The sequence below is a fragment of the Nesoenas mayeri genome, assembly GCF_963082525.1.
Source record: "Nesoenas mayeri genome assembly, chromosome: 6".
NCBI classification, from domain to species: Eukaryota; Metazoa; Chordata; class Aves; order Columbiformes; family Columbidae; genus Nesoenas; species Nesoenas mayeri.
Genome location: NC_137545.1, coordinates 2967765 through 2993879, shown reverse-complemented (window position 1 = coordinate 2993879; position 26115 = coordinate 2967765). Strand labels below are relative to the sequence as shown.

The following is a 26115-nucleotide window of genomic DNA, read 5'->3' as shown; positions in this document are numbered from 1 at the left end:
GCGGTGGCCCTTGGACCAGTTCGGACTGGACTAGACCTTGCGTCTTGGCCTCGTAAGACTTGCAGAGGCTTTTGTTGGCCAAACCCACCACTGTGTCCAGGTTCCCTGCACTGGAACTACAGTGTGTGACCATTTAGGGGTTCTGGGGCGTGGCCGGAGCACGATGACGTCACAACAAGCCCCGCCCCCGGCAGGTTCCGCCCCTGGCGTTGCCGGGACGGGCAGGCGCAGCTCAGTCCTGTTCTGGACGCGGAGCGGAGCGCACGGCGAGGGCGAGGGGAGGAGTCCGTGGGCCGAGCCGAGCGCGAGCGACCGCAGCGAAGGGCGGGACTTGAGGAGGAGGCGCGGGAAGCGCGTGTGGTGGCGCAGAGGGAGACACCGAGAGACCGGCGCGACCTTGAGGCGGTGGCACGTGCGGTGACACGCCATGGCGGGCACGGCGAAGCCGAGGGTGCTGCTGAATGTGCGGCGGGACGCGGGCGAGACTGGGGCGCTGGGCCGGCTGCTGAGCACCTCGGCCAAGAAGGTGCTGCGGCACAAGATCGAGTTCCAGCCCGCCAGCCACGGCTTCTCCAGCCAGCCGGAGCTGCTGCGGGCCAAGTACCTGCTGCTCAGCCCCCACACCAAGCCCGCCGAGCACCCCCGCGGTGCTGAGGAGGGACAGCCGGGCCACCAGGGTGGGTGTAGAGGGCCGGGGGCTCTCCCTGCGCTGCGCAGCCCGCGGCTCACCCGCTTCTCTCTCCCCGCAGGCAGCGACCGGACTCCGGGGCGCCACGGGGACGGCGTCCCTGCGCCCCAGAAGGGGCTGTTCCCTGCAGGGCGCCTCGCCATGCAGTGGCAGCGTGTCCAGCGCATCGGCGCCGGGCTGCTCAACCTGGGAAACACCTGTTTCCTCAACGCCACCCTGCAGTGCCTCACCTACACGCCACCGCTCGCCAACTACCTGCTGTCCAAGGAGCACAGCCGCACCTGTGAGTGGGGAGGGGAGCGCCCGCCTGTCCCGGGGCTGCGCTCAGCACCCTGCGCACGGCTCTGCCGGGGGCTGTGCGGCTGCCGGGATGTGCCTTCTCTGCTCCCTCCCGCCCGTTTCTCCATGGAGAGGACATTCCTGCATACGGGAGCATCCACTTTTCATGGCCGTAGCAGTGTTCCGAGCTCTGCACCCTGCGTCTGAGAGGCTTTGTCTGTGCTGCACACAGCCAGGACTAAGATGGGTTTGTCTTCAACGTTCTGTCTTCTCCTCTCCCACTCCAGGTCACCAAAGCGGCTTCTGCATGACATGCGTCATGCAGAACCACGTCACGCAGGCGTTCGCGAACAGCGGCAGCGTGATAAAGCCAGTGTCCTTTGTCCGACACCTCAAGAGTAAGGATGGCTGTCCTCGCGTCCCCTCCTGTAGCCGTGCGGGAGGGCAGAGACTATTGCAGGAGCAGAACCTTTGAGACCAGGGCAGGTCTTGGCAGAGGTTCTTCTGAGACAACTCACTGAGCCTGCCAGGGCCTTCATGGGCCTTGTTGGGCGTCCCCCATGGCCGACATGAGTCTGACGTCTGGTTTGGGCCAAGGGAGCTCAAACCCCGCAGTCCCTGCCCCGAGGGAGGGCGGGAGGACCTGCCTCTGTGACAGCGCGTGCTGCGGCTGATCCCTCCCTCTCCTGCAGAGATCGCCCCGCACATCCGCTGGGGCAGGCAAGAGGACGCGCACGAGTTCCTCCGTTTCACCATCGATGCCATGCAGAAGGCCTGCCTGCCTGACTGCACAGAGTACGTGGGGCCTCTGGTGGCCGTCACTGCCCTTGTCTGCTGGTCCCCTTGTCTGCTGGGCTGCTGTCTGCCTTCTCCTGACGCCTCCACCCCAGCACAGCTGCGGTTCTGTCCCCAAATCCTGTGACTGCGCTGGGTTTGGATCCTGAGGACACAGCGCTGGCCCGTGGGGGCGGCTCTTGGGCCGGGCGCTGTGTGATCCGAGCTGCCATCTCTAGGTTGGATCGCCAGACCCAAGCCACCACCCTGATCCACCAGATCTTTGGCGGTCACCTGCGGTCCCGTGGTGAGTGCTGGCTGCCAGGGCTTGGGCCTGTGACTCTCAGGACTGCTGTTTCCCCAAGAACCTTGCAGTAACTTGGGAAAGTCACTAAGCATGTGCAAATTATGCAGAGCTGCAGCTGGTCAGTCTTTTGGTATCTGTGGGTCACGAAGCTGCTGGCTGTGGGTGCCCAGCTCATTGCCACCAGCAAAGGAACCCACGTTGCCAGCTGTCAGCAGCACTTGTTGTCCCAGCACGTAGAGGCTGCGGATGCTGGTGCTGCCATCCCAGAGCCCAAACGCGGAGAGGGGGAACACGGCAGCTGCCTGCGCTGTGCTGGGGGTGGCGGTGCCGTGTTGTGCCAGGGGGTGCTCACTGCTCTTTCTCTTGCAGTGAAGTGCTTGATGTGCAAAGCAGTCTCGGACACCTTTGACCCCTGTCTGGACCTGCCGGTGGAGATCACGGTACCGGGGCAGGGTCAGGCGGGGAGGCGCTCTGCTCTGCAGGGGATGTTCCTGCAGCTGCACCGCTACTGCTCGAGGCTGTTTAACCTGCCAGCGTCAGGCACGGTGCAGGCAAGAGGGAATCAGCTTCTGTTGTTGCGCTGCCTCCTCTGCCTGGCCCTGACCTCTCCTCTGTCCTGGCAGCAAGCCGCAAACGTAGAGCAGGCACTGGAGCTGTTTGTGAAGCCAGACCTGCTGGGCGGAGAGAATGCCTACCTGTGTGACAGGTGAGTGTGCGGGCTAGGGGGGAAGGGGCCGCGGGTGTGCTGGTGGGAAGCAGGAGGGCAGCTGCAGTACAGGAGGGCTTCTCTACCTGCTCCACCACTAAACCGTGAGGTACGTGGCTGTGAAGCCTGCGATGAAGCCTGTCACTCCTCATCTCCCTCCTCTTGAGACGGAGACCTGAGCCAGCAGACCTGGCCGTGAGCAGGTGCCCTGGAGCGGTACCCGCTCCCAAGCAGGGTCATTTCCGGGGGGTTTGTGGCTTGGCCAGGGCTGACAAGCACCTGGGTGGTGGAACAGCATGAATAGCTCAAGCTCTTCCTGTGCAGATGCAAGAAGAAAGTGTCGGCAACCAAACGCTTCACCATCCACCGAGCGCCCAATGTTCTCACGCTTGCTCTGAAGCGTTTTGCCGACTTCACTGGAGGCAAGATCACAAAGGTGAGTGCTTGGCAACCCAGAGCGGGGCTGTGTCCTGTCCCGAGGCCCCGCTGCCCCGAGCAGGGTGGGAGGTGGTTCTGTGCGCGGTGCGAGCTCTCCCGCAGTCCTGCAGCCCTTCCCCAGCTGTGCGCTGCGGTGGGAGTTTGGCTCATCCCGGCATCTTCCTCACCGTGGGCTCTGCCTGTGGAGAGCGGGTTCCCCCTCCTCCGCGAGACGGGACTCACAGGACAGCTGAGCCGCTCTTGCCGTCTGCTGTGCAGGCTTCTGAGACATCATTTCTCCGCAGGACGTGGGCTACCCGGAGCTCCTGAACATCCGCCCGTACATGTCCCAGACCAGCGGGGATCCGGTCATGTACGGGCTCTACGCGGTGCTGGTGCACTCGGGGTACAGCAGCCACGCAGGACACTACTACTGCTACGTGAAGGTGAGCCCAGGGCGCTCTCTTGGCACCGCTCTGTGCTGGGGGCCGGCAGGTGCTTGAGGGTCCGTGTAATGCGCAGACAGGAGGGTGCTCAGCAGACGTGCGTGGTGTGGAGCACTGGGGGGTACGGGCTGTGCTCCGTCACAGGAAGAGTGGAGTTCTGCTCTCGCAGAGTCCCCTCACCTGCCCGGGGCCGCTTGGGGGTTTCGGGGAGCAGAGCTCTGCCGATGGGCCTGTTCCTGCTCCTCCTCAGGCCAGGAGCGTCCCTGGACACAGCCCGACCCCGTTCTCTCTCCCTCTACAGGCCAGCGACGGGCAGTGGTACCAAATGAATGACAATGTGGTCCGCCTCAGTAACATCAAGGTGGTCCTTAACCAGAAGGCGTATGTGCTGTTCTACCTCAGGTGAGCGTGCCCTGTGTCCCCGGCCCCTCTGCCCTTGCTCAGCATGTGGGACAGGGCGGGGGGCACGTGCCTGAGTGTGGGAAGGAGCTTAGCCCAGGCAGCCCCAGCGCCCACGTGCGTGTGCTGGCTCGGGAGAGGGTGGCAGGGAGAGCTCCAGCCCCTTGTAGTGGTTTTGCTGCAGCTCAAGAGCTCCTCACTTCCTAGGAGCTTCTGGCTCCTGGTTCTCGCAGCTACGACAAGAGTGTTGCAGTCGCTCAGACACTGGCAGTTAACACGTGCCCTTCTCTGCCTTCCCCAGGATCCCCAACCCTGGGAAGAGCTCAGAGGGTCCCGTTTCCAAAGCTGCCTCCAGCCTGCCTGGCCGTGTCAAGCTGCCTTCTGGGTCACCGTCACCCAAGCTGGCCCGGAAAGCCACACACGCGGCTGCAGCGTTTCCCGGTGACGCAGCCCAGAGGCCCAAGAAGCCGCTCTCCTCGCAGCCGCCACCCGCGCCCAGAGCGGCTCCAGGATTTTGCGGCCCCAGTCACACCAGAGGGGCCAAAGCGCAGGTTCCCCGGAAGCGCTGCTGGGAGCCCGGGCCCCTGCCCGCCTCCCCCAGGCTGCCGGAGCCCATGCCCGGCCAGGAGCCGTGGGGCAGCGGGGAGAACACCGGGACACCGGGAAGGGACCCTCGCAGCAGGGCTCCTGCCAGCCTGGTGCTGGCAAAGCTGAAAGCCTTCTTGTCGGCCAGTGCTGCTCCGCAGCCCAGCAGCACCATGTCACCACCACCGGCCAAGAAGCTGGCACTTTCCGACACATAGGTGAGTCTGAGCTTCTGCCCAGAGACTTCAGTAGGTGCCTCGTGCCTCCGGAGCCGGGGCTTGTGTTGGGGAGTGCAGGACTGATGCTGGTACCTTGCTAAGCAGGAGGTGGGCGGGGAGAGCCCGTCAGCCCCAGGGCTCTGCCCTCCCTCTGGGTCGGGGTGCGGGGGTAGGCCCCCGCTCTTGCTCCCATCCCTGCAGAGGCTGGAGAACTGGCTGCTGCCTCCTTGCTCAAGACGGCGGGTGGCTGCGCCAGTCCCTGGAGAGGGGCGGCCTCGCCAGCCTTCGCAGGGCAGCGTGTCCCCGGGGACGATGGGAGCTGGTGACACCACAGCTGGAGGCTGCAGAGTCGCCTCCTCCCCAGGCAGCGGCTGCACCGGCTCTCTGGGCACCGCTGTGCAGCCGGGGCTGGGGACGGCGCTGGGGGTTCTGTTCTTAACGTTTCCTTCCTTTTTTCCTTTCTGCTTCTAAGGGAAAACACTTCTGATTCTTCTTTGACTCCCCCACCTCCCTCTCCCTGTCTGTGTCCTTTCTCCTCCCCTTTCTCTGGGCTCCCCTTTTTGTTTTCTCCTCTTAGCTCACAGCAACCTCTTTTATTTAGACCACCAAGTTGTTCTTTATGTCAATAACTGCAGGGCAGCCCCCAGGGAAGGAGAGCAGAGGGGACCACCATGCACGGCCTCACCTGCTGCTGCCGGTTCCTGTGCCCGCTCCAGCCCCGCGCTGGGTCCCTGTGGGGCCGGGGCGCTGCCGCCGGGACACCGGGCAAGAAACTGGAGCGCTTCCTCGGGAACCGGCGGGGCTGGCGGGACAGCGGGAGCGGCCAGAGGAGCCACAGGGAGGATCCGAGGCTGGAACAGCTCTGCTGGGAGGAACGGCTGAGAGAGAGTCCTCAGCACTCGGACAACTCCTGGGAGAGCTTTCCATCAGATACTTCATGGTGAAGATTTCAGATACGATTTCATAAAGGAGGGGTTTTTCTTTCCAAGTTGTTTTCTATCATTTTTCAGTGTATACAAGAAGTGATAGCAGCATTCTACAATGGGTATTGATCCAGGGGGTCTCATGGAGACATCTGGACAGGCAGGAGAGCAGTCCAGTGAGGCTGGACATTGTATGGATGACTTATCCTCTCACCCTTCCCAGTCCCACCTGTTCCCTCACCGGCCACCTGGGACTTGGCCTCACCAAGCTGGAACACAAGTGTGATGGGAGCGGCTGAGGGACCTGGGGGTTCAGCTGGAGAACAGGAGCTGAGGGGAGACCTTCTGAGCTCTGAACTGCCTGAAAGGAGCTTGGAGCCAGGGGAGTCGGGCTCTGCTCCCCAGGAACAAGCACCAGGAGCAGAGGAAACGGCCTCAAGTTGTTCCAGGGGAGGTTGAGGTTGGATTTAGGAACAATTTCTTCCCCAAAGGGCTGTGGGGCATTGGAACAGGCTGCCCAGGGCAGTGCTGGAGTCACCAGCCCTGGAGGGTTGGACAGACTTGAGATGAGGGTCTCAGGACACGGGCCAGTTCCGGGGGTGGGGAACGGTTGGACTCCATGATCGTAGAGCTGTTTCTCAACCAAAATGATTCTATCGCACGTCTGTCTTTGCATTGTAGTAGTGCCTAAAGGTCATAGCCAGGGTTTCTATTGTCTTGTCCTGACATTTTTGTAAATGGGTAGAAGTCTGTCTCAAAGAATGTAATGAAAACAAAACAAAGGAGCATGGGTAGAGCGAACAATGGCAAGGAGGGAGGGCCAAGTATGAAGATGAATCCCAGTGCGAGCAAGTATTTGGGTGATACGATCAGGCCTGAAATCATGCTCTGTTATATGCAACTGAACCTGTAAACCACTTCAAAAGATGATTCACCCCCAGTGGACCCAGAACTGGAAGCAAATCTGCTCAGGAAGAGACCATGAATTCCCAGAGCCTCTGCCACAGAGGAACTACAGGGCGAAGTTCGAGCTAAGCTGTACTTTGAGATGCCAGAGCAGCTGCTTGGGTTCAACAGCGTCAGAAGAAATGGTCTTCCTGCCTCACCACCCTGCAGGAAGAAGAGGAAACGGCAAATTCCCCACCAGGAAAGAACGTGCTCTGGTGCTCCCAGTACTGCCCTACCTCTTTGGGGATGGTATGTTGGTCGACTCTTCCCTCCAGCTCCTGCAGCTGTACAGCAATGGGAGTGAGCTTTGCTGTTCGCACTGTCTCACACAGGACTTGCCGACAGTACCTGCAACCATAAGACTTGGTCAGTTTAACCCTCCCAGAGAGAAGTTTGTCCATGTCCTTGTGGTGGCACCTGCTGCATTGGGGCCACAGTCTGCTCCTGGAGTTCTCTCGAGCCACACCGAGGCACTTCATTGTCTTTTTTCTGGCCAAGAATCCCAGCATCTTCGCAAGAAGCATTGAATCTCATTATCAGCTTTTAGGGAAGGCTACTGAAATCTCTCTTCGCCACACTTTTTTTTCTGATTTTAAACCAAACTGACTCTGCTTAAAAGCATAAACACACCAGTCCTTATCCTGAACCTCTCACCCATACAAGACGGGGCAAGAAACCCACACACTCAATACTCCCTTACTGAAACTCTGACATTGGTCCAAATACAAAACGTACCCCGTTGCACCAACAGATGCATGAAAAATAAAGGCACACTGTTGACCAGCCATCATCCTAGTTCTGTGGCCCTTTTGAAAGAAGATTACTCCATGCTTTCTCTCTAGGTATGTCTAAAATGAATCCAACCATTAAAATGACTGATAACTTTTGGAAAACCAGGAGAGAAACCAAACAAAACAAGAAGCAAAAAAATTTTGGCCTGGCAGCCTGGGCACTGATTCTGTGCTCTGCCAATGAACCTAAAGGGTTTCTTATAGACACCCTGAAGACAGCAGCTTGGTCCCCATGTCTGGAGCCCTACGGCAGGTTCTGTCTGTGCTGCAAGTCATGCTGTGGTTTGATCACTTCCAGAAAAAAGAACAGAGTAGCTCTGGGATGCCTTATCCTGTCCCAGTGTAGGCTGGGCACCAGGTCCAGTACATGAAGCCCCTGTCCCCACACAACCTTCCTCCGCAGTTCCTTCCATAGGACCCACCTGAGCTGCTCCATTTTCTCATGTGTAATTGGTCCCTTCCCCAGAACGCCGTCCATCTCCTTGTACAGATTCTGCTGAACATCTTCGGAGGTTGTCAGGAAATAGACTGCCCAGGTACACGCTGGGGAAGAAATCAATATAAGACTGGGCCCAGAAAATTCAATCCTTTACAAACTGAATTCAGTTTTCTTACTTCTTGTATTCGCAACATTGCTTTTTGGCACAGAAAAGGATGACCCTCTGGTCACAGCAGGCTGGGGAAGGGACCACACAGCCCAGCAAACCCTGGGGAACCAGGGTTTTAGGCCAGCCATGCCAATGAAAGGCTGGTTTGTCCAAAGCATCACAAAATTCCCTTATTTAGGGGGCTTCCCCAGCACATCTGAGGTGGGTACTCCAGACAGCCAACGTCTGGGGCTTCTGACTGGGAGCAAGAAGAGCAGCAGAGCTCCCTGCAGCAGGCTGGCCAGCACTTGTCTCCCTCACATCTACAGCTATTTTGTGAGCTATTCAAGAGATATTTTCAATAGCGGAGTGAAACAGAAACCTTGCATAAGAAATAACTGTGTAGGATACAGTTTTCCTAAAGCTACAAGTAAATGTTCCTACCACTCCAACCTGTCTATTCATTAGAACTATCTGGAATCCCTGAGGAGTCGAGCCCCTTAAAATTGGAGAAGATATTCTCTGGGAGGAGCATTATCATATTTGCCCAATTTACTTGCCACAATCTTTAACACCCAGCTGCACCTAGGAGGTTTTCTTTGGAGTTCCAGCCCACTGGCTGAGATATAGGGCCTGATAACCATCCCCCATCATAGAAGATTTTACACAGCTCCAGCTTATTTATATCCATATTTTTTTTTCCATAATCTTTGCACAAATCACAAAGTAGCTTATTTGAAAGCCTTCCATACATGGAGCACTCCTATCCTCCAGAAATTCAAAGCAGCCAGTCAAATTCCAGCACTCTGCTCTAATTTCCTTCCCATGTGCCAGAGCCTATTTTACAACACAATCTTTGTAGCTGACATCCTTTGGTGCTTTTTCATGAAATTTAGCATCACTTGGCTGAGTTGAGAGTGCAAGCGAAAAACAATGGGAAGAAAATCTAAGGTTCACCAAAAGACTGGGAAGGTTGTCAAACACAGCTTAGTTCCAAATCACTAGCTGTGAGGCTGTGTCAAGAGTCCGCTGTAAAATTAGTGTGTCCTACACATCTGTAGCTCAGGAGAAACAGAATGATGACTATAATTTTTTGTTAGCCTAGAACAAGCCTCATGTCATCACACAGAGCTTCAGACAGCTGAATCTGAGGATGGAAAGTTACTTACAATCTGTACTTACAGTTAGCAGTGATTATGCATCCTGCCAAGGAGAAAATCATGGTATCTTCCAGAATCTAGGAAATAAAATCTACTTCAGAGAATGAAGCTCATGAGACTGTAAAGATAAAAAAGAAGCGGCACATTCTCCATTCAAGCGCATGAAATCCCTTTAGTGCAGAGAGCAGGAAATACATCTAGAAGACACGGAGTGAACTCTCCACAGACCTTGCACTGGGATGGCACGAGCCATGCATAATGCTAACATACTTCTGGCTTATAAAAATAGCAATGAAGCGGTGGCAAGGAAGCTACCGAAGCCTAATGCAATTAAACATTGTGGGGACGGAAAAAGAACCAGAAACTCTGCTTTAGTAAGGAATCTGATCTAAGATGCAAAAGCTTAAATTAATCAAAGACTACAATGTAATGAGCAAGTCCATTAGTGTGTAATGACTTAGCTGCACACACCTGCTGGTCACTCAGGCTCCCCTGCAGCAAGGTGTCTATAAAGACGTGTCTGTTGAATGATCTCCCTCGGCGCTCCTTTGTAACTTTCCTTAAGGTGGATTCCATCTCCATCAGAGCTTTGGAAGCAAAAAAAACATGTTTATTTTAAAACCTGGTCATTCTGAGTGCTGCAGAGAAGCAAATCCATCTCCCCAAGCAGATTTTCAGACCAGCTGGCCCTGCTGGGCTCACTTACAGAAGCAGCCTCTGTTACATGTTGCTGTCAATTTGGAAGGCAATATCTCCAATTTAGTTGAAAAGGTAGGAACCAAGCAAGACAGGTTGCCTATAAAAAGCCAGCCTTACAGGTATAACTGAGACACGTACTCGATGAGCTGAAATCAGCAACACCTAAACACCAACCTGCACTACCTGGAGTTTGTGAAATTGTGTCCTAATGCATCATACTGCTACAACTCAGCAACAGGCCTGAACAAGTGCCCATGAGAAAAGCCCATTTTAATGGGACAGTAGTTGTGCTCAGGTTCTGAAACCCAAAGAACTAACAACAAAAAGATGGAAACACTGGGTTTGGAGGACTAACAAGCAAATCCATAGTTCTGGATACAAACTGCTTTTAACATCTTCTCAATCAATACTGAAAGGCTTTAACTATTCGTGACAAAAAAGACAGGACAACTGAGAAATAAAGTAACTTACTGTGAAATATATGAGAAATAAAAGCACTGCCATAACAGGCTTGAAAATCAGTATCAATCAGAGTGGAAGGAAGACCCCGATTTTGGGAGGTACCTACCATCTTCGTAAAGCTTCTTTCTGGTCATGTTTTTGTCAAGAGACCCATCCAAGAAACCTTTCCCAATCTCTGACCAGATCTGAAAGGACAGAGACAAGAGCATCATCACTCACCGCAAGCTGAGACCCTTCTATTCTTCCCCTGTTCAGTAATACGAAAACACCAAATCAAATGAAGACTTCCCGTGACTACAAGACTGGTCTTCTCTTTAGGACAGCCTGTCCCATTCCAGATATTATGATAGCTGAAACTGAATTGAAATGAAACAACTGTAATTACAACTGTAGGAAAAAAAGCATGGGATTCTTTAATGGGAGATTAACTATTTCTTTCCTACCCTATCACCAGCAGATTTAACATCCCCAGATGAGGACACAGCTTGGGACCTTCTCTGATTTTCCTGTCTCCACAATGTCCCAGAGCCTTCAGAAGATCTTTGAAAAGTGGAAGTGCCATTAGCATTCCCAACAGAGTTTAACTCACTTATGTACCAAACACCTTTCAATTGCCATTGGATCTGGGCTCCTGATCCCCATAGATCCTCTAGAAACGTCTTAGACTAATGACAGCAGGATGAGCAGTAGGATCTTTCTGACAGTTTCAGCTTGGGATAACTGAGGCAGAGCCCTCAGGCTCTTAATGTTAACTTAATGTTCAAGTCTCAGCAGTAGCTTGTACTAAACTGTACACAGACACAAGCCGTGTGCTGCTGGCGTAGAAAAAGATAATAGGAGATTTCCTGGCTCTTTGTGACACTTACTGCATCGTGGTGCCTGTGGAATCGGATAACTTCCCGGTCATCTTCAAAGCTGCTGCCCATAGCTGTCTGTGTGACAGCCTTCATGGCAAAGCCCAGCATGTGCTGGCAGAGGGGCACGTGTTGCGCCTCAGGCACAGACAGCCATTTGGCTAGCAACTCTTCTGACAGCTGGAGAGGGAAGGAACCATTAGTTGGCAGTAATATCAGCAGCCTATTTACCAAACCTACCCTGGAGACATTCCCATCCAGTTGCTAGGGCAGACCACGTTTTCACGGCTATGACATGAAGCTACACTCTTTCCAGGGTTTCCTTCCATTAACTTACAAACAGTAACATTTTAGCCTCAAATCTTGTGCGTCTTCCCAAGGTTTCCCCCCAACAAGGTAGCCCTGTCCTCCTCTCCTGCTCCCTCTATCACAACAGAAGCCTTACAACCTTTAATGCTAGTAGCTCCCGACTGAGAAGACACAGATCAAATTCTGGCTGCTGGACTGAGTCAACAGAACAGTTCTTCACCTGTTTGTGATCCCAAGAGCTGGTTCCTTGCTCCCCGCTCCTATCCTGAGGAATAAATCTAGAATCCAGATGCTCCAGTATGTTTAACTGCATCTGGTATCTTGGCATAAAAAGCCATCAAGCTGAGCCTTCCCCGTAACCCACTGGAGCTAAGAGAAACCAAATATTCACACCCTGCTTGAATGGGCAGAGACTGTTTGCTGTCTCAGATGCTTATAGTTCCAGCACTAATTTGAACACAGCTGCTTTATCCTAGTGATCATTCTCACTAAACGTTCTCCTGTGAGCCACACAGGGCTTCTCTGCTGTACAAAGGCAGTTACGCACTTTCTGGATGAGAGCAAAGTTACTTTGCAAGGCCTTGTTGACGCCATTTTCACACAGCTTTCTCCTCATGTGGCTCTCTCCTGTATCCGCATTCAGGCTGGACTGGTACCTCAAGAGGGACTTCAGCATTGTCTCAAAAGGATCCACTGAAAGCAAAAAAGGAAACGCCATTCAAAAGTCAGGCAGTCACACCACACAGAGGTGATGAAAACAGTTACCTCTTTAATCAGGCACTGTTACTTGTGCACCTCTTTGGGCTGTACATCTTCTCTTGCTCAGTGGGCTGGGACCTCCTATAAGGTCTCTTCTCGGGCAGAGCACCATCCTGTGATCAGCAACCCCTGCAGAGGGGGCCTGTTGGCTCTGCCAAGGAACTCTTTAGCGGTAACACCTCAGAAGCTTGTTTCCAGCTTTCCAGATCCCAGCTGGTGGTGTCACTGACGTGGTGACACCAGTGAGCGTGGTGTGCTCCTCTCCCTCCTCCTCCAGCCTGACCTGCAGCCCCTCTAGCACATTCCCTCTTGACACCTGGTGCGCTCTCCTGCCCTGACCATGGCTGTGTGCTCAACACAGATCAGCTCCCATCAGAGACTGGGCCAAAGGTTGCTCTGTGTGCTCCTCACCTTGCTTCACGGCCCAGCAAACCTCAGCTGACACCCTACTGCTCCTGCATGATTTCTCTTGCATTTACCGAGTTCCCTGCTGATGAGCTCTTCCCAAACTAACACCCACCTTTCTCAGTCGAGGGCTGCCTCCAGCAGAGCTCAGACAGAAAACAGTGCCCCACGAAGCTACAGAATACTTTGTACTTCTAATTGCCTTACTTCCCATCTTCCTTCTGCACAGATGCTTGCAATGGTGTAGAAACTAGACAAAAACACACATCCTCCTTCCTTCATATCCACAGCTCACTTCAGTTAGATTTTTAACTCTGAATTTCACCACCAGGGGCCTTTACTTAATAAAGTTGCTAAGGTACATTAGATGTCAAGGCAAAACTATGCAATAAAGAATGGCTTATGCTTTTCCCTTTCTCTAAACTTTTCTGTGAGTCTTGCAAAACTGGCAGAATCTTTAAGGAACTACTTAGAAGCAGCAATCAGGGGGTTTTCAAGAGGGATATTTTATGAGAGTTTGTTATTTCTCCCAGATGGAAAATGAAACCTCTGAGGCATCAGAAAACATCAAGGCTGAGCTAGACACATATGACTTTACCAATTGTGGCTGTATTTAGGATTCCCAGCAGAGATCAGGGCCTCATTGCGCTACCAGACAAACATACGAGACAATTCCCACCTGCACAGGTCTTACTACCTAATGACATGGAGGTAGCTAATGAGGCCATGAATGTGGTAAACTTTCCTAAATACTTTTCTCTCATATCATTTCCCTTCCAATGTTTTTAAGCTCTGCATCTCACCCTCTTTCCCACTTTGAATGACAAGGAGTATGTGTGTGTGTCTTTCGGCAGAGCAGATGGTACCGGTGGCTCTCCACGTGGAGCAGGCTGTTACGTGACTCAAGCTGCTGCTGCCAATTCCTCCTCCGAGCTGCTTTGCCACGGATGGGCTGCTGCTATTCGTGCCACAATGGCCCGCTAACTGTTCCTGGCAGAGCGAGGTACAGTGCTGGGGTAGCCAGAAAGACACATGGTTGGTGGTGAAGCCCACACGGCAAATCTGGCAAGCAGATGCATTTGGAGAGGCCAGAGGATGCTTAGCACCACCACCTGCACAAACTGCAAAATTCTCCGGGTGCAGATGAAAGAAAACTGCTGGATCAAGCACGGGCTGTTTTTGTCTCTCCTGTCTCTGGTGCAAAATGACAGCGCCATGCCACTGACCCACCCTGTGCTGTGCGCTCAGGACTGCGGAGCCCAGGCTGCCCTTTGCTGAGGGCTGGCCCTGCCTCGCAGCATTTGGGAAATGGCTGTTTCTCCACGGGGACTCCACAAGGCACAAACGGTCTCTCAGAGATAGAGCTCTGTCCTGCGTCAGCTTTCACGGACTTCTTCCTTTGTCCTTGTCTTGAAAACATCTTAAGGCTACATTTTCAGTCCTCTCAGTGAAGCATACAAAAATTTCAAATGTTCCTTCCACTTACAAGGAAATCTCCCTCATTCCATGAGCCTCAGAGTGTTGTCCTGGACATCATTGTAAGTGAATGTGGGGAAAAGATCTAACTCTAGACAGTCAAAACAAATGCCAAGCAGAACTGAGTATCACAAATGGAAAGGACCTCTGAACCTGCAGAGAACAAATGCACACAGAACAGCAATGAAGCGGTCCTTAAAGTGGTCCTGCTCAAACAGGCCAGGACCCATAGCTCCATCTCCAGCATTCGATGTGCATCAGGTTCATTGTCACAACCCAAAAGGTGATATCAGCTCATGGGAGTTTTCCAAGTGGGTCTCTGAACACACTGGTCCTCGCAATCCTGAGCTAGTCCACCCTTTTTACACCCACACCCTTCGCAGTCCTGCTTCCCCAGAACATCTCACAGGAACTGCCAGTCCCAGCAGCAAAGTTTTACTTCCTTTGAATTCTCCTTGCAAACTAATCTCAACAAAGCTCTAAGAGGCCACGAAAAGGTACCAACTTCAAACACTGCCTTAAACATTAGGAAAAATAGTCTCCTGGCACTAGGAACCTATTAATAACTGTGAATGCAATTAGTCCAACTTCAAGGCTAGCAGCCTGCCTTTGCACTTTCTTTATTCAAAATCATGCTGAGTGCGGGGGCCAGAGCCACACACAGGATTCCAGGTCTGGCTCATGTTTCATCATCCTTTCCTCTCTCTACAGAAAATACATGCACTCTTTTCTTTTTTTCCGTGGCCATGTCATCCTGCAGGCCATCAATCCAGCTCTTGTTCCTCCCCTTCCTGTTGCTGCTGCCCCAGCCCCAGGGGTACGCGTCTCCTTGCTCTGACACTCTGCTTCCCTGCGCTGGCAAGGGGTCCCAGTGTGATGCCATCAGGACAGGCTGCCACCCTAACTGGGAGTATTTAACCTCCCCAACCCAGCCTTTCGCTTTCTCAACACAATCCAGCCTTGCTCCCACTTTCACTTTTCATATCCCTTTGCCTCCGCCTTCAGTGATAATCCAAGCAGTGTCCAAGCAAATTCTGAACTGAAATTCTGACAGAAACACAGTTCTATCACTTTCCTTGTCTAGAAGTCCAATTATCAAAGGAGTACAGCGTGCATTTCCTATTTATCCCCATCCTTAACAAACCTGTTTAGCCCTTGGGCATAGCAGGATGCCAGGCTAGTCTGTAGCTGCCTGGGTCACTTCATTACCTGTATTTTAAGTCCAGGCACTGTATTTGGTTTTTTTACCAGTATTTGGGTACTCCAAAATTCAGTACATTTCTGAGAACTTCCCTGCTCAAGTGCTTGTCACCACTTCTCTGAGTGTGGAGAAAGTGACTGTCTGCTCAATTTCCCAAAGACACACAAGTGCATTCAGCTCCTTCAGAGTGGGTTTCCACCTTCTGGAGTGTCATTGCTATCTACTGTGTCTTGCTGATCTTTGCTAACTCCCACACCTTCCCCAGATTGTCACCGTTTTCTTTGAGTCCATCATGCAATTGCACAAAAAGCTTACCCGTCATGACCCCAGCACAAAGCGATGCTGAGATATGTGCCTGTGCCTATAGACAGCTTACAGTGTCAGGTCAGAGCTGTGCAACCAGCACCTTATTCAACCTTATAGGATGAAAACTGGAAAAACAAGAGGTTAAAGCCAAACGTCAACTGAGTTAACTTATTGTCTGGCATCACCTTAGAAAGAAAAGCACCCACCTAAGAGGCTTACACCATAAATTCAAATACCCTCCCAGGACTAAGATGGCGAACTCAGCTACCAGCACCACTGATCACTTCCAAGTCTGGAAGATCATTTGAAGCTTTCAGCACAAAGTTCCACACACCAAAGAAAAACAGAAGTTAAAGCACTTCAAATACTACTTTAAAAACCTCCATACTGAACCACACCAGTGAGCTATCACAATCTAGCACAGATGTTTTCAGACTTAATTTAGCAAAGTTCCTTCTCTTAGATTGTATTTCAAGCTGTTTTTAAAATGTTTGCCAAATGGCTGCAGGATCTTCACCTTGCAGTTTCAAGTTACTAATGAGCATTACATTTTCCATCAACATTTGCTTGTAGGGAGATGGTAAAAGACACAAGCATGCTAATTTCTTGATGGCCATTGGACAGCAGCAACTCTTGGTCACTGATGCCCAATTCCAATAAGAAGGACCAAAGACATACCTGACCCACCATGACAGCTACAAACTAAGTCTCATTTTCTTTCTACTTAGAATGAAGCCCCAGCTTCCTTTGACATAGGATGCCAAGCAAGGCCAGAAGGAACAAATGGACTCAAAAACAAAGCAAAGAACACTTACACAACCGGTTGGGGTTGATACGTTGTTTCAGGAGATCAATGGAGCCAAGGCTGACAACAAGACGCCTTCCAAACCAGAAAGAGACCAGTGGGCCATATTTTTCACGAAGGTTCACCAGGAACTCATGCAAACTGCTGCTGGCAATGATGTCTGGCAAGCTGCCATCCCTGAGGGACACAAAGAGGGTGTCTGGTCATGAGCAGCATCCTCTGCCAATGCTGAACTTGATCGATACGAAGACAGAAAGCACTTACTTTTCATCAGCTGGAGCCAGCCCAGGGATAACTGATGCTTGCCTAGATGACTAGAGAGTGAAAGAAAACGGATCAACCTCCTTGAATTTAAGATTTTAAGATTAAGCTCTCCAGCAGGAGAGCTGGATTTTCCACATCAATACTGCTGCATAACTTATAAACATTAAACAAAAGCTGGATAAGCCACATCTTCAGGCCTCAAACCTACTAAGGCTTCTGAAGCAAATCATTTGTGTGTGCCTGGTCTCACTGGCTAAACCATGATTATAGACCTAGTTGAAAGATCCCTGCGTAAAAATTTTAACGTTCAGGTTTGTGATGTAGATCTTACACCCAGATTTTGCCCTGGACAGCAGCATACGTGCAAAACTCCAAGGTGTGCAGACAACGCCTTTGTAAGCGGGATTCAGCGGGGCGCGCAGAACACGCGGTGTGCCACAGCCTGCGGCCGGGAACGCCCTGCGCAACAAGCGCTCTCGGGGGCGCCGGCCCGGCCCCACCGCGGCGGGGCAGGAAGGAGCGGGCCGGGCCAGCATGGGGGGCCCGCGGCGCATGCTGCTGGTGTCCGACTCCACCCTGCACGGAGCGGGGTACCTGGGACACTGCCAGCAGCACATCAAGAGCTTCCTGGGCGAGTAAGCGCTGCGGAGGGGCTGCGGGACCCTGCCCGGGCCCTCCCCCGCTGCGCTAAGCGCTCTCTCCCCTCTCTTCTCCCAGGAAGGTGAAGCGGGTGCTGTTCGTTCCCTGCGCCCTGCACGACCGAGATGCCTACGCCCGGACCGCCAGGGAGCAGTTTGAAAGCCTGGGTAAGGCTGGAGCGCCCCGGCGCAGAGTCCCGCGGGCAGCTGGCGCGGAAACGGCGCCTTTGCCGAGGGAGCGGCCGTGTCGGGCTCCGGCCGTGCCGGGGGCAGCCGTGTCGCGCTCCGGCCGTGCCCGGGACCGGCCTCGCCAGCCGCTCCTGTAAGAGGAGCCGAGGTGGTGAACGCCCCTGGGCGTCAACGCTGCCACAGTCCGTTTTCCTGGGCTCCGAACGGGGGTGGTGCTGCAGAGAGGGGAAGAGGGGTTTGGCCGGCTCTGCTGTAACTCGAGGGACTGCAGCACGGAGCTGGTTGCTGACTTGTGCCTAGAAGTCCATGCTTTAGAGGCCTCCGGAAGAAATCTTGTTGCAAACACTTTGTAACTACTTCAGGGGGGAAGTTTTGGTTCCTGAATACTAAGTGGCATCTTTTTATCCTCCTTAGTCACGTAAGGGAATGTTTCTTCCCATGCATCTTAAACCTCTGCTCAAGCTGTGCAGCTACTGGGGTTAAGTGAAGACTATAATGCATTTCAACCAGCCAGATATTTCCATGATGAACAGCAACTGAGCTTTGCTTCGAGCAAAGATCTTTTCAGAGCAGCCTGCAGCAACATCTCCGTCTAATATCTATCACCTTTCAGGATAACTTTGGACCTGTTACTGTAGTAATAAGCAGTACTCACTTCCTTGGGCAGCACACCTTGCTCCTTATCTTGCAGAGGTTGCTGCTATCAGATGTCACATGTACTTTTGGCTCTCCTGGTACTTCCCGCACTTAGTGAACCCCAGCAAGGCAAATCTGTCAAAGCCAGACATTTTAACTGTTACCAAAAAACAAATTACAAAGATCAGATATTTGTAGTAATGCTAGACCAATGATGGCACATCACAGACTCAGAATCAAGCTGAACACTGACAGCTTTTTCCTTCTCATTTTCTAGTGAGCCGGGAATGCTCAGGGGGACTTTGTGCCTCAGGTGGCACCTGCTGAGTGAAGTGCTCTGCTCTTAGACACTGAGCATGTGTATCCATAAAGCAAAGGTTTGCTTCATAAGCCCTGCACTAACATAGGACATATACAGTTTTGTGGTGTAGAGTTCCCCAAAGTTTCCCTGGTTGTCTGGTGAGACTTTTGTCTTGAGTGGGGTATGGAGAGAAGGCAGAAGGGGTCTGACCATACCACATTCTTCTTCCAAGCTGGAGTGGCAAAAGTGAATACTTTTTCATTTAAGGTTATGGGCTGGACAGCATTCATGAATCCTGTGATCCAGTGGAAGCTGTAAGAAAATCTGAAGCAATATTTATTGGTAAGTTTTACTTTTTGCTCCCTGATGAGGGTTTATAAAGGGCACTGGATTAGTCCTGCTCAGAGCTGGCACTGTAGAGACAACAATGAAAAAGCTGGGCCTAGTGATTACTAGAAACTACAGAAAACAGTGCTTTAATTGGGAACAGTAAGACCCTGAATTTAGTGGTGGGGAAGGAAGCAGGAGAAATTTATCAATGGAACTTCATCTCCAGTAAGTTTCAAGTTATTAATTTGAACAGTACTTCAGGGTTTAAAACATGATCATAGCAGCTGTATGAGCCTTATGAAGTCTGGAAGATGCAGGGCCACTGTGCTTAATCTGAGCAGAGTCCCAATGCCACACTCCTCGTATTAGAACAGTATCTGCTGCCAAACAGCCAGCGTTGGTGTTCCAAGGACAACTCAGGGCATGAGCCCATGGCCTGCTCAGTGACCATTTGTCTGAAGCTTCTGGTTTTAGTGCTTCTCAGACCAGGATAATAGCCTGAACAGAGCATAGAAATCACTGGGTCTGCCTAGTTTGTAAAGGCTTCAATTAAAACTGTTGGTGAAAGCATGTTAAATAAGCTGGACTCCCTTTCTGCAGGAGGTGGGAACACATTCCGTCTCCTGAAAGCTCTGTATGACCACAGCCTGATACAGGAGATCAGGAAAAGAGTTCTTGAGGTAAAAACTACAGGGTTTGGGCCAAGTCTGAAAGGCAGGATCTCATGTACAAGCTCTTGTTCAGACAAATCCGAGTTGATTCCACATATTTATTTTTAATATACTTCAAATATTGAGCCATCTCATGCAGCCTGACGAACTGAAATCTGTGGCCAAATAAGGCTGTCATTAATCCTTGAAGCCTGAAAAGAAGGTCAGCAATCTGTCTGTTTAGAGCAGTTTCCCACATGTGGAACTGTAGAACCTTAGGATCAACAGTGCTGCACAGCACCTTAGAAGGAAGCCCATCAACTTTAAATACTAACAAAGAATTTAATCTATGTTCAGAAACTCTGGTTTTCAGCTTGAGATATCCACTTTGTATCTTGCTAATAGATACAGATGTGTTCAAGTTGCAGGTTGTCTGCTGATAAAACAGCAATAAAGCTGGATCCTGCCTTCTAGACAACACCCTGTTGATGTTGAAAGTGGTGTAATTACCTTGAGTACGCCGTTGACCTGGAATTGAGAGGTACGAGTGCCATTGAGCCCTTCTGGTCAGCAGCCCCGTTCTGGCTGGTGAATCTCATAAGGCACAGCAAAAACATGCCGTCCATGGCGGAGAACAGAAGCAAGGTGTTCCTCTAGCACTGTGGAACAGCACATGACTTCAGGCCCATTTATGCAAGTGCAGTATCTGAAAAGGCCAGCTGCCAAGAAGAAAGGTTAGCCAGGCTGTCTTAATATACAGAAGCTCAGTGCCTGTTGTGGGCAGAAACACCATAAAATGTTGGGCCCCCAGTGAAATTTTATTCTTACAAATTGTTTAGCATTATCCATACGCTTGTATGTTTGTGTGGAATCCTTCCAGGTACAGCATAGTACATACTACTATGTACATAGTGCTACGTACATAATAGTAATACCTACAGCGGTCATAGTGCCGGTAAGCTGATGCCGTGGCAACATTGTACTCAGCTTCAGGTGGCCCAGTCTCCTCAGAAGGTAGTTAAAAGCTAGTTCAGATATTTCCTCTAACTGCAATGTAGACAAGTTTCTCCTCTCTTAATAGCAAAGTCTAATATATGCACTGACTACCTTATAAGTTCTCTCTTGTGATGGGGTCACAGAGCTGCAAGTGCAGGACATTCAATAGCTAATTCTCCAGCAATCACAACATATACAAACTATTGCTCACTTCATAAATCTGAATTCTTGTTTGTCTGCTTTTCACTTATGAAGTCAGCAGTGAAGTGAGCTAGAAGTACTAAATCTGATCTGATCGCTGAGTCTCTGAGATTGATGGATGCTATAAAACGTAATTCCTAGTTGCAATACTGCATACTAATCATTGCTTTTGTCTTCCAGGATGGGATTCCTTACGTGGGATCCAGTGCAGGAACCAACGTTGCTACGATCAGCATCAATACTACCAATGACATGCCAATTGTTTATCCACCTTCCCTGCAGGCCCTAGGCTTAGTGCCTTTTAATATTAACCCCCACTACCCGGACCCAGATGTGAAGAGCACTCACATGGGTGTAAGTAAATCATGCCAGAGCTAATGCAGTAACCAGGGTGCAGCGGTGTAACAACAGTCCGAATTTGTGAGGCCTTACAAAGCTATATAACTCTAACAGCTGCTCTCTAGAGCAGCTGGAAATGTGCGTGGGGCAATGCCAGTGAGGCAGTAACATTTTACTCCTCCCTAAAGCTTTCCTGTGAGTGGGAAGAGGAGTTGGCAACAGTATTAGTGAGGTGGAACAGAGTGTTTCTCACCGATACTTTGCAATGTCTGAAATACTGTTGCTTCATACCTGGTGTGGAATTTGGGGCAGGGCAGGGAGAGAGAAATTTGAAATGTTAAGGTGCAACGCATAGTGTATCTGGAAAGTTCTGCCATAGTCTGTCTTACCTGCTGCTTCAGAAGACATAACTTAAACATACATTAAGAGGCTTAAATATCTGAAGGACCCATCAGAACAGGGAGGTCTTGAGATTGCATGCAAACCTGTTGTGTGAGAAAATACTCAGGCGCCAGTGTCCCTGCAGAGAGCACCCCCTGTCATGTCCATCACTGAGCACGCGGGTGTGCTGGTGTGGCTGAAAGAAAAACACTTGAACCATCAAGTACAAAGACTGACATCTCCACTCTATGGAGGAGCCGATTATTGAGGAGCGTGCCAGGAGCTAATTCCTTAGGGAAGAGTTTCTATGGTGTGTCTTTTAACAGGCCAAATGCTTATAATCAAATTTCTTTGTGGGTAGAGGAAGTATTAAGAATTAGGGGACACTAAAGAGATGGAGGATCAGGGTGTGCTTCTAGAATTTAGATTAAGTTATAGGTACTCATTTAATTATCTTAGCTTGTCACTAGATGAGCAGGCAGTCTTTTCCCTATAAAAGGCTTTTGCTGTTTCTCCCGGAGGAGGCTACAAGCTCTATGCTGTACCAAGTCCCTGCTGTGTTCCTGTGTTTCCTTACCAACAAATCCTTCTGGTTTGATTTAACTACTGTTGCTCAGTTCAGCAGCAAACCCTCAGAAAACACGGCAGAGCTGTTCACAGCAGGAAATTCTTCAGTGCATTACCTACTTGAGGACAAACCAAGCAGATATGTAATCAGTGGAAATCCATGGGTCACTACCCTCTTTCACGAAGGTGGCATCACAGGTGTTTGCTTCCACCACTGTCCTCAGTGCTCTTGTTCTGAGAGTGATCATGAAGAGATAGCATTAAAAAAAAATAGAGCTGGATGAATTGAGTGCAGGTAAAATTTAAGGCTTTTCAGGCTAGGGATTGTGTTAGTTCTGTTTGATCAATCTACAGCAATTGCTGCTAGTGAAGAAGGGTAAAATATGTATCTATTAAAGTAAATCCTGCCACTACCTTCAATACATTAGTCTAACGAAAGCATTCTGCTTGAGGGCAAGTGCCTGATTTGTTTAATGTTATGAAATTGCTTCGTGTCATGCTACTTGGAGAGCTCCAAGTCCTACCTTACTGCCTGGGCAGCTAATCTACACTCATTGCAGGAGACAAGAGAGGAAAGAATTCGCCAGTGTCACGAAGAACCAAACACCCCTCCAGTTCTGGTGAGTAGTAGTTCTCAGTCAGGAAGTTCATAGCTGTAGCACAGTAAATATTTTAAATGCATTCTTGCTAGCTTGCAGTGGAGATTTCCCTGCCTGACAAGCCTTACAGAACTGGGGCATGGAAAGCTAAGAGCTTCAACCTTGGGTTTTGCTTACTTGCAGAAGATGTGTTAGAACAAATGAAATGCATTCTGCTGATTACATGTGTGAAGTCCTGTTGCCAAACACATTTTAGGCAGCTCTGATCTTTCCAGTCACTGGCCAGTCATATGGTGTATGTTGGGGGTGATGTGCATGCAGATTGTAAGATACCTCCCCTGAATCTTTTTGCAGATATTCTTAACTTTACATGATGTTTCATTCTCTGTAGGTTCTGAATTTGCTCATTCAGTAGTAATTACAGTACATCTGTCTGGGGAAGTGGGACCTCTGCTTCAGCTTGGAGTATAAAGTTTGTGCTCTAACAAACCCAGCTGGCTGGTGCTTGGCCCAAAGTGCATCTAAGAATGGCGGCAGCACAAGTTCAGGGTGTTTCAAAAAGATGGACCCAATCTGAAATCACAACACAAGGTGTTTTGGGGTCTGTCGTTCTGAAACACCCTGTAACTGGTGTAAAAAAAAGAAATAATAACTGTCCCGTCCCAACAGATGGGATGATGGATGAGTTAACTCTAGACATGACACGTGCCCTGACTCAACAGATGAGAACAGGTGTGAGTTAACTCAGGGTTAATTCTGTGCGGTTATGTGAATGACAGACAATCACCTCCAGGGTCCAATTCAATTGTGAGTTTTAGTAAAAGTTCTTGTTGGAATATTGGTTACAGCGAATGGTGACTTGGAAAAAGTATAACAGAACTTATCAACACATTAATAGCGAAAATCCTACTGCAAGTGATATGCTGGCAACCATCAGTAGCTATAATATGAAATTTAACCAAAAATCAACAGCAGAGCTTAAAGATGGTGTTATCCTTATATGTTCAAAAGGGAAAGGGAGAAAGAGAGTACTGAAGGAGAGACAAAGAAATGGGGGTATAGAAAAAAGGAGAGAAGGAAAGAGCAGAGAGAAAGGAAGAAAGAAAAGAGTGAGGGATCCAGTCTCTTACGGCCCCACAGTGTGGATGACAGGACTTGTACGATGATGTGCAGCCTTGGTGTTCCACGGCGAGGATGCTGGGGTCAGGAGCACAGCATCCTCCGATGTCTGGTTCGGAGTGAGGGTCCTCAGCGTGCTGGTATTGGTGAGGCCAAGCTGGTATTCCCTTCGCTGAGACTGGTAGACTGGTATTCCCTTGGCAAGGCCGAGCTGATATTCCCCAAACCGTGCTGGTTTAGGAGAGTTTTTATAGCTCCCAGAGTAGAGGAAAGTCTTGCGGGGGGAAGTGGTGATTGTGAAAGAGGGACAAGTCTGGACAAGTCCTGGGCCACACTGAGGGTCTACGGCTTGCCCCTTTTGTGTCATGCAGAAATCAGGGGGAAGTGGTGATTGCAAAAGATGAACAAGCTTCAACAAGCCCTGGGCCATGTTAAAGGGTCTCAACTTTTCACCTTTTTTTGCCAAGCTGGACATATAACGAGATGGGGCTATGTGCCCCCCAGCACATCCTCCATCTCTGGTCGGTCAACTGGCCTGATCTGTGGCTCCTTAGCTCGTCATTGATGTGTAGATCACAGTTCCCCCTGCTCTGAATGTGTCTTCTGGCTGAACTAGTTTTGTCACAATGTCTTCAGCCATGATCCTTATCAATGCTCAACAACTGGAAAAACATTTTCTTTTTCTCCTTAATGGTTTGTCCTTCTTTAAAAGGGAAAAATAAGCAAGAAAAGCAGCTTTGAAAACAATAAATGAGTGAGAAAGTCTTGTTGGTAGTCATGGTGAGCTGCACTAAGACTGCTTGTGACAAGCATTCTAGCCTTTCAAATAGCTTGAAAATAACATTAAATGCTTACACCTACATTAGGGCTTGCGGGAAGGTGCGATGCTGCTAGTGGAAGGAGACAAAGCCACCTTGCAAGGAGTGACAGGAGCACGTCTGGTTTTGAGGTAAATGCTTCATTTGAATTGAAATGGATATCCTCCTTCAGATAGATAGGAAGAGAGATTTCTGTTAGACTCCTTGTCCACGCTGCCTGTTCCTCACATCAGAAATTAATCCCTTGTTTCCCTTTCCCATTCTCTTTTTGAAGGTCAGAGGAATGCCAGTTTGGCCCTAACGTGTTCAACTCTAGAACACAGGAACCCATGTCTTTAGTCATATGAACGTTTACCAAGAAATCTAATATGTCTTTCCCATGACGCAGGCAAGGAAGAGAGTCAAAACTCTGCTTGTTCTGAATAAGGATGCTTTGTTCTATCCCTCATAACAGATGGAAACACAGTTGTCCTAGCTCCTGTTAAAGCTCACAACATGTTTTGTCTCGTTTACAGGGGTAAGAAACCAACTGAACATGAGCCTGGAACAGATTTCAGTTTCCTCCTGATCGACAGTAATCTCCAGAATCTGTAGCCTTGCATATTCTGCAGCAAAAGTCACTTTATGGGAATGCAATGAGGAGGAAGCAGAGAGATGCTTCTAGTTCCAGGGTGGGTGGAGAACCTTATCTTCATAAATAAAGATAAATATGCATTAGTGGGCTCTTCTCCCCAACCTAACTCATGTCTTGGACACCTCTACCAGCAAAAAGTCAATTGTTATTGCAATACTTGAGTAATCATAGCTATTCTTAGTCTGAAAGTGTCTGTACATCCATGTATCCACTTTGATTACTTCCCCACCAGAAGAAAGTTATTTCAACACAACCAAGACTGGATAGCAAGTCAGCTCTTCCTGCTGCCCAGCTTTACCTGCCAAATGAAATAATTGTTCCTTTAGTGTACTCCACACCATTGGTTTAATTTTGGGGCTGTTAATAAAGGGAGAAGTTATGCATTGAATTGCTTTTATTTGCTTCAGACTCATGTTAAATAGATACAATACTAATTATGTACAAAAGTGTGCATGTTAAAAATTGTCAGGTTACAAACTTGCAAATCCTAGAAAAGTGCAAAATTTTGAAACATCTTCCACCATGCTGTACAGAAAGAAAATCCATCGTTAGCCAATATACACACTCTTAAAACATACTGATCGAAACAAAATAAGACATATAGTATACTCTTAAAGCACCCAGAAGGGAAAAAGATATTGCACAGAAGACTGTCAGCAAGTTCATTACAGTGCCTGAAGGCTCATTTTGAAAGTAGATATTTACAACACTCCCCACTACCTAACATTTAACTCTTAAAAAAGGCATTTTTTGGCATTTAAAAATCCATTTATAATTGCACAATCTGTAAGAGTTATCAGAAAATATGGTTAACCGCTGCTGTAAGGCCTTTGTTTCCACTCTCTCATTAGCTTTAGTAAAAATCCATCAAGCAAGCTGAGCAGCATCACGGCTTCCACCAAAACAGACTGAAGGGACGCAAATCTTAATGAGCAGCGTTTCTCTAATC

At 49.9% G+C, this 26115-nt stretch overlaps 3 protein-coding genes across 3 annotated transcripts; 2 read left to right on the top strand and 1 right to left on the bottom strand.

Moving 5' to 3' along the window:
- Nucleotides 1-427: 427 nt before the first annotated feature.
- On the top strand, nucleotides 428-4819 carry LOC308041729 (ubiquitin carboxyl-terminal hydrolase 36-like; the record flags this gene model as incomplete). The annotated part of the gene is made up of 11 exons (XM_080346636.1): nucleotides 428-677; nucleotides 750-971; nucleotides 1255-1365; nucleotides 1660-1762; nucleotides 1981-2048; nucleotides 2418-2488; nucleotides 2672-2754; nucleotides 3079-3190; nucleotides 3477-3617; nucleotides 3919-4019; nucleotides 4318-4819. The coding sequence occupies 11 exons, from the start codon at nucleotides 428-430 to the stop codon at nucleotides 4817-4819; spliced, it is 1764 nt and encodes a 587-aa protein (XP_080202762.1).
- A 2002-nt stretch (nucleotides 4820-6821) lies between these two features.
- On the bottom strand, nucleotides 6822-17304 carry LOC308041728 (cytochrome P450 20A1-like; the record flags this gene model as incomplete). Its single annotated transcript, XM_080346635.1, has 10 exons — nucleotides 6822-7038; nucleotides 7904-8024; nucleotides 9251-9305; nucleotides 9700-9815; nucleotides 10496-10574; nucleotides 11256-11423; nucleotides 12100-12245; nucleotides 16515-16681; nucleotides 16769-16818; nucleotides 17269-17304. 10 exons carry the CDS (start codon nucleotides 17302-17304, stop codon nucleotides 6822-6824), a joined length of 1155 nt encoding a protein of 384 aa, XP_080202761.1.
- LOC308041617 (alpha-aspartyl dipeptidase-like) lies at nucleotides 17303-25126 on the top strand (the record flags this gene model as incomplete). Its single annotated transcript, XM_080346408.1, has 8 exons — nucleotides 17303-17403; nucleotides 17486-17574; nucleotides 18800-18874; nucleotides 19463-19542; nucleotides 20890-21063; nucleotides 22557-22616; nucleotides 24581-24663; nucleotides 25048-25126. The coding sequence occupies 8 exons, from the start codon at nucleotides 17303-17305 to the stop codon at nucleotides 25124-25126; spliced, it is 741 nt and encodes a 246-aa protein (XP_080202534.1).
- Nucleotides 25127-26115: the final 989 nt, after the last annotated feature.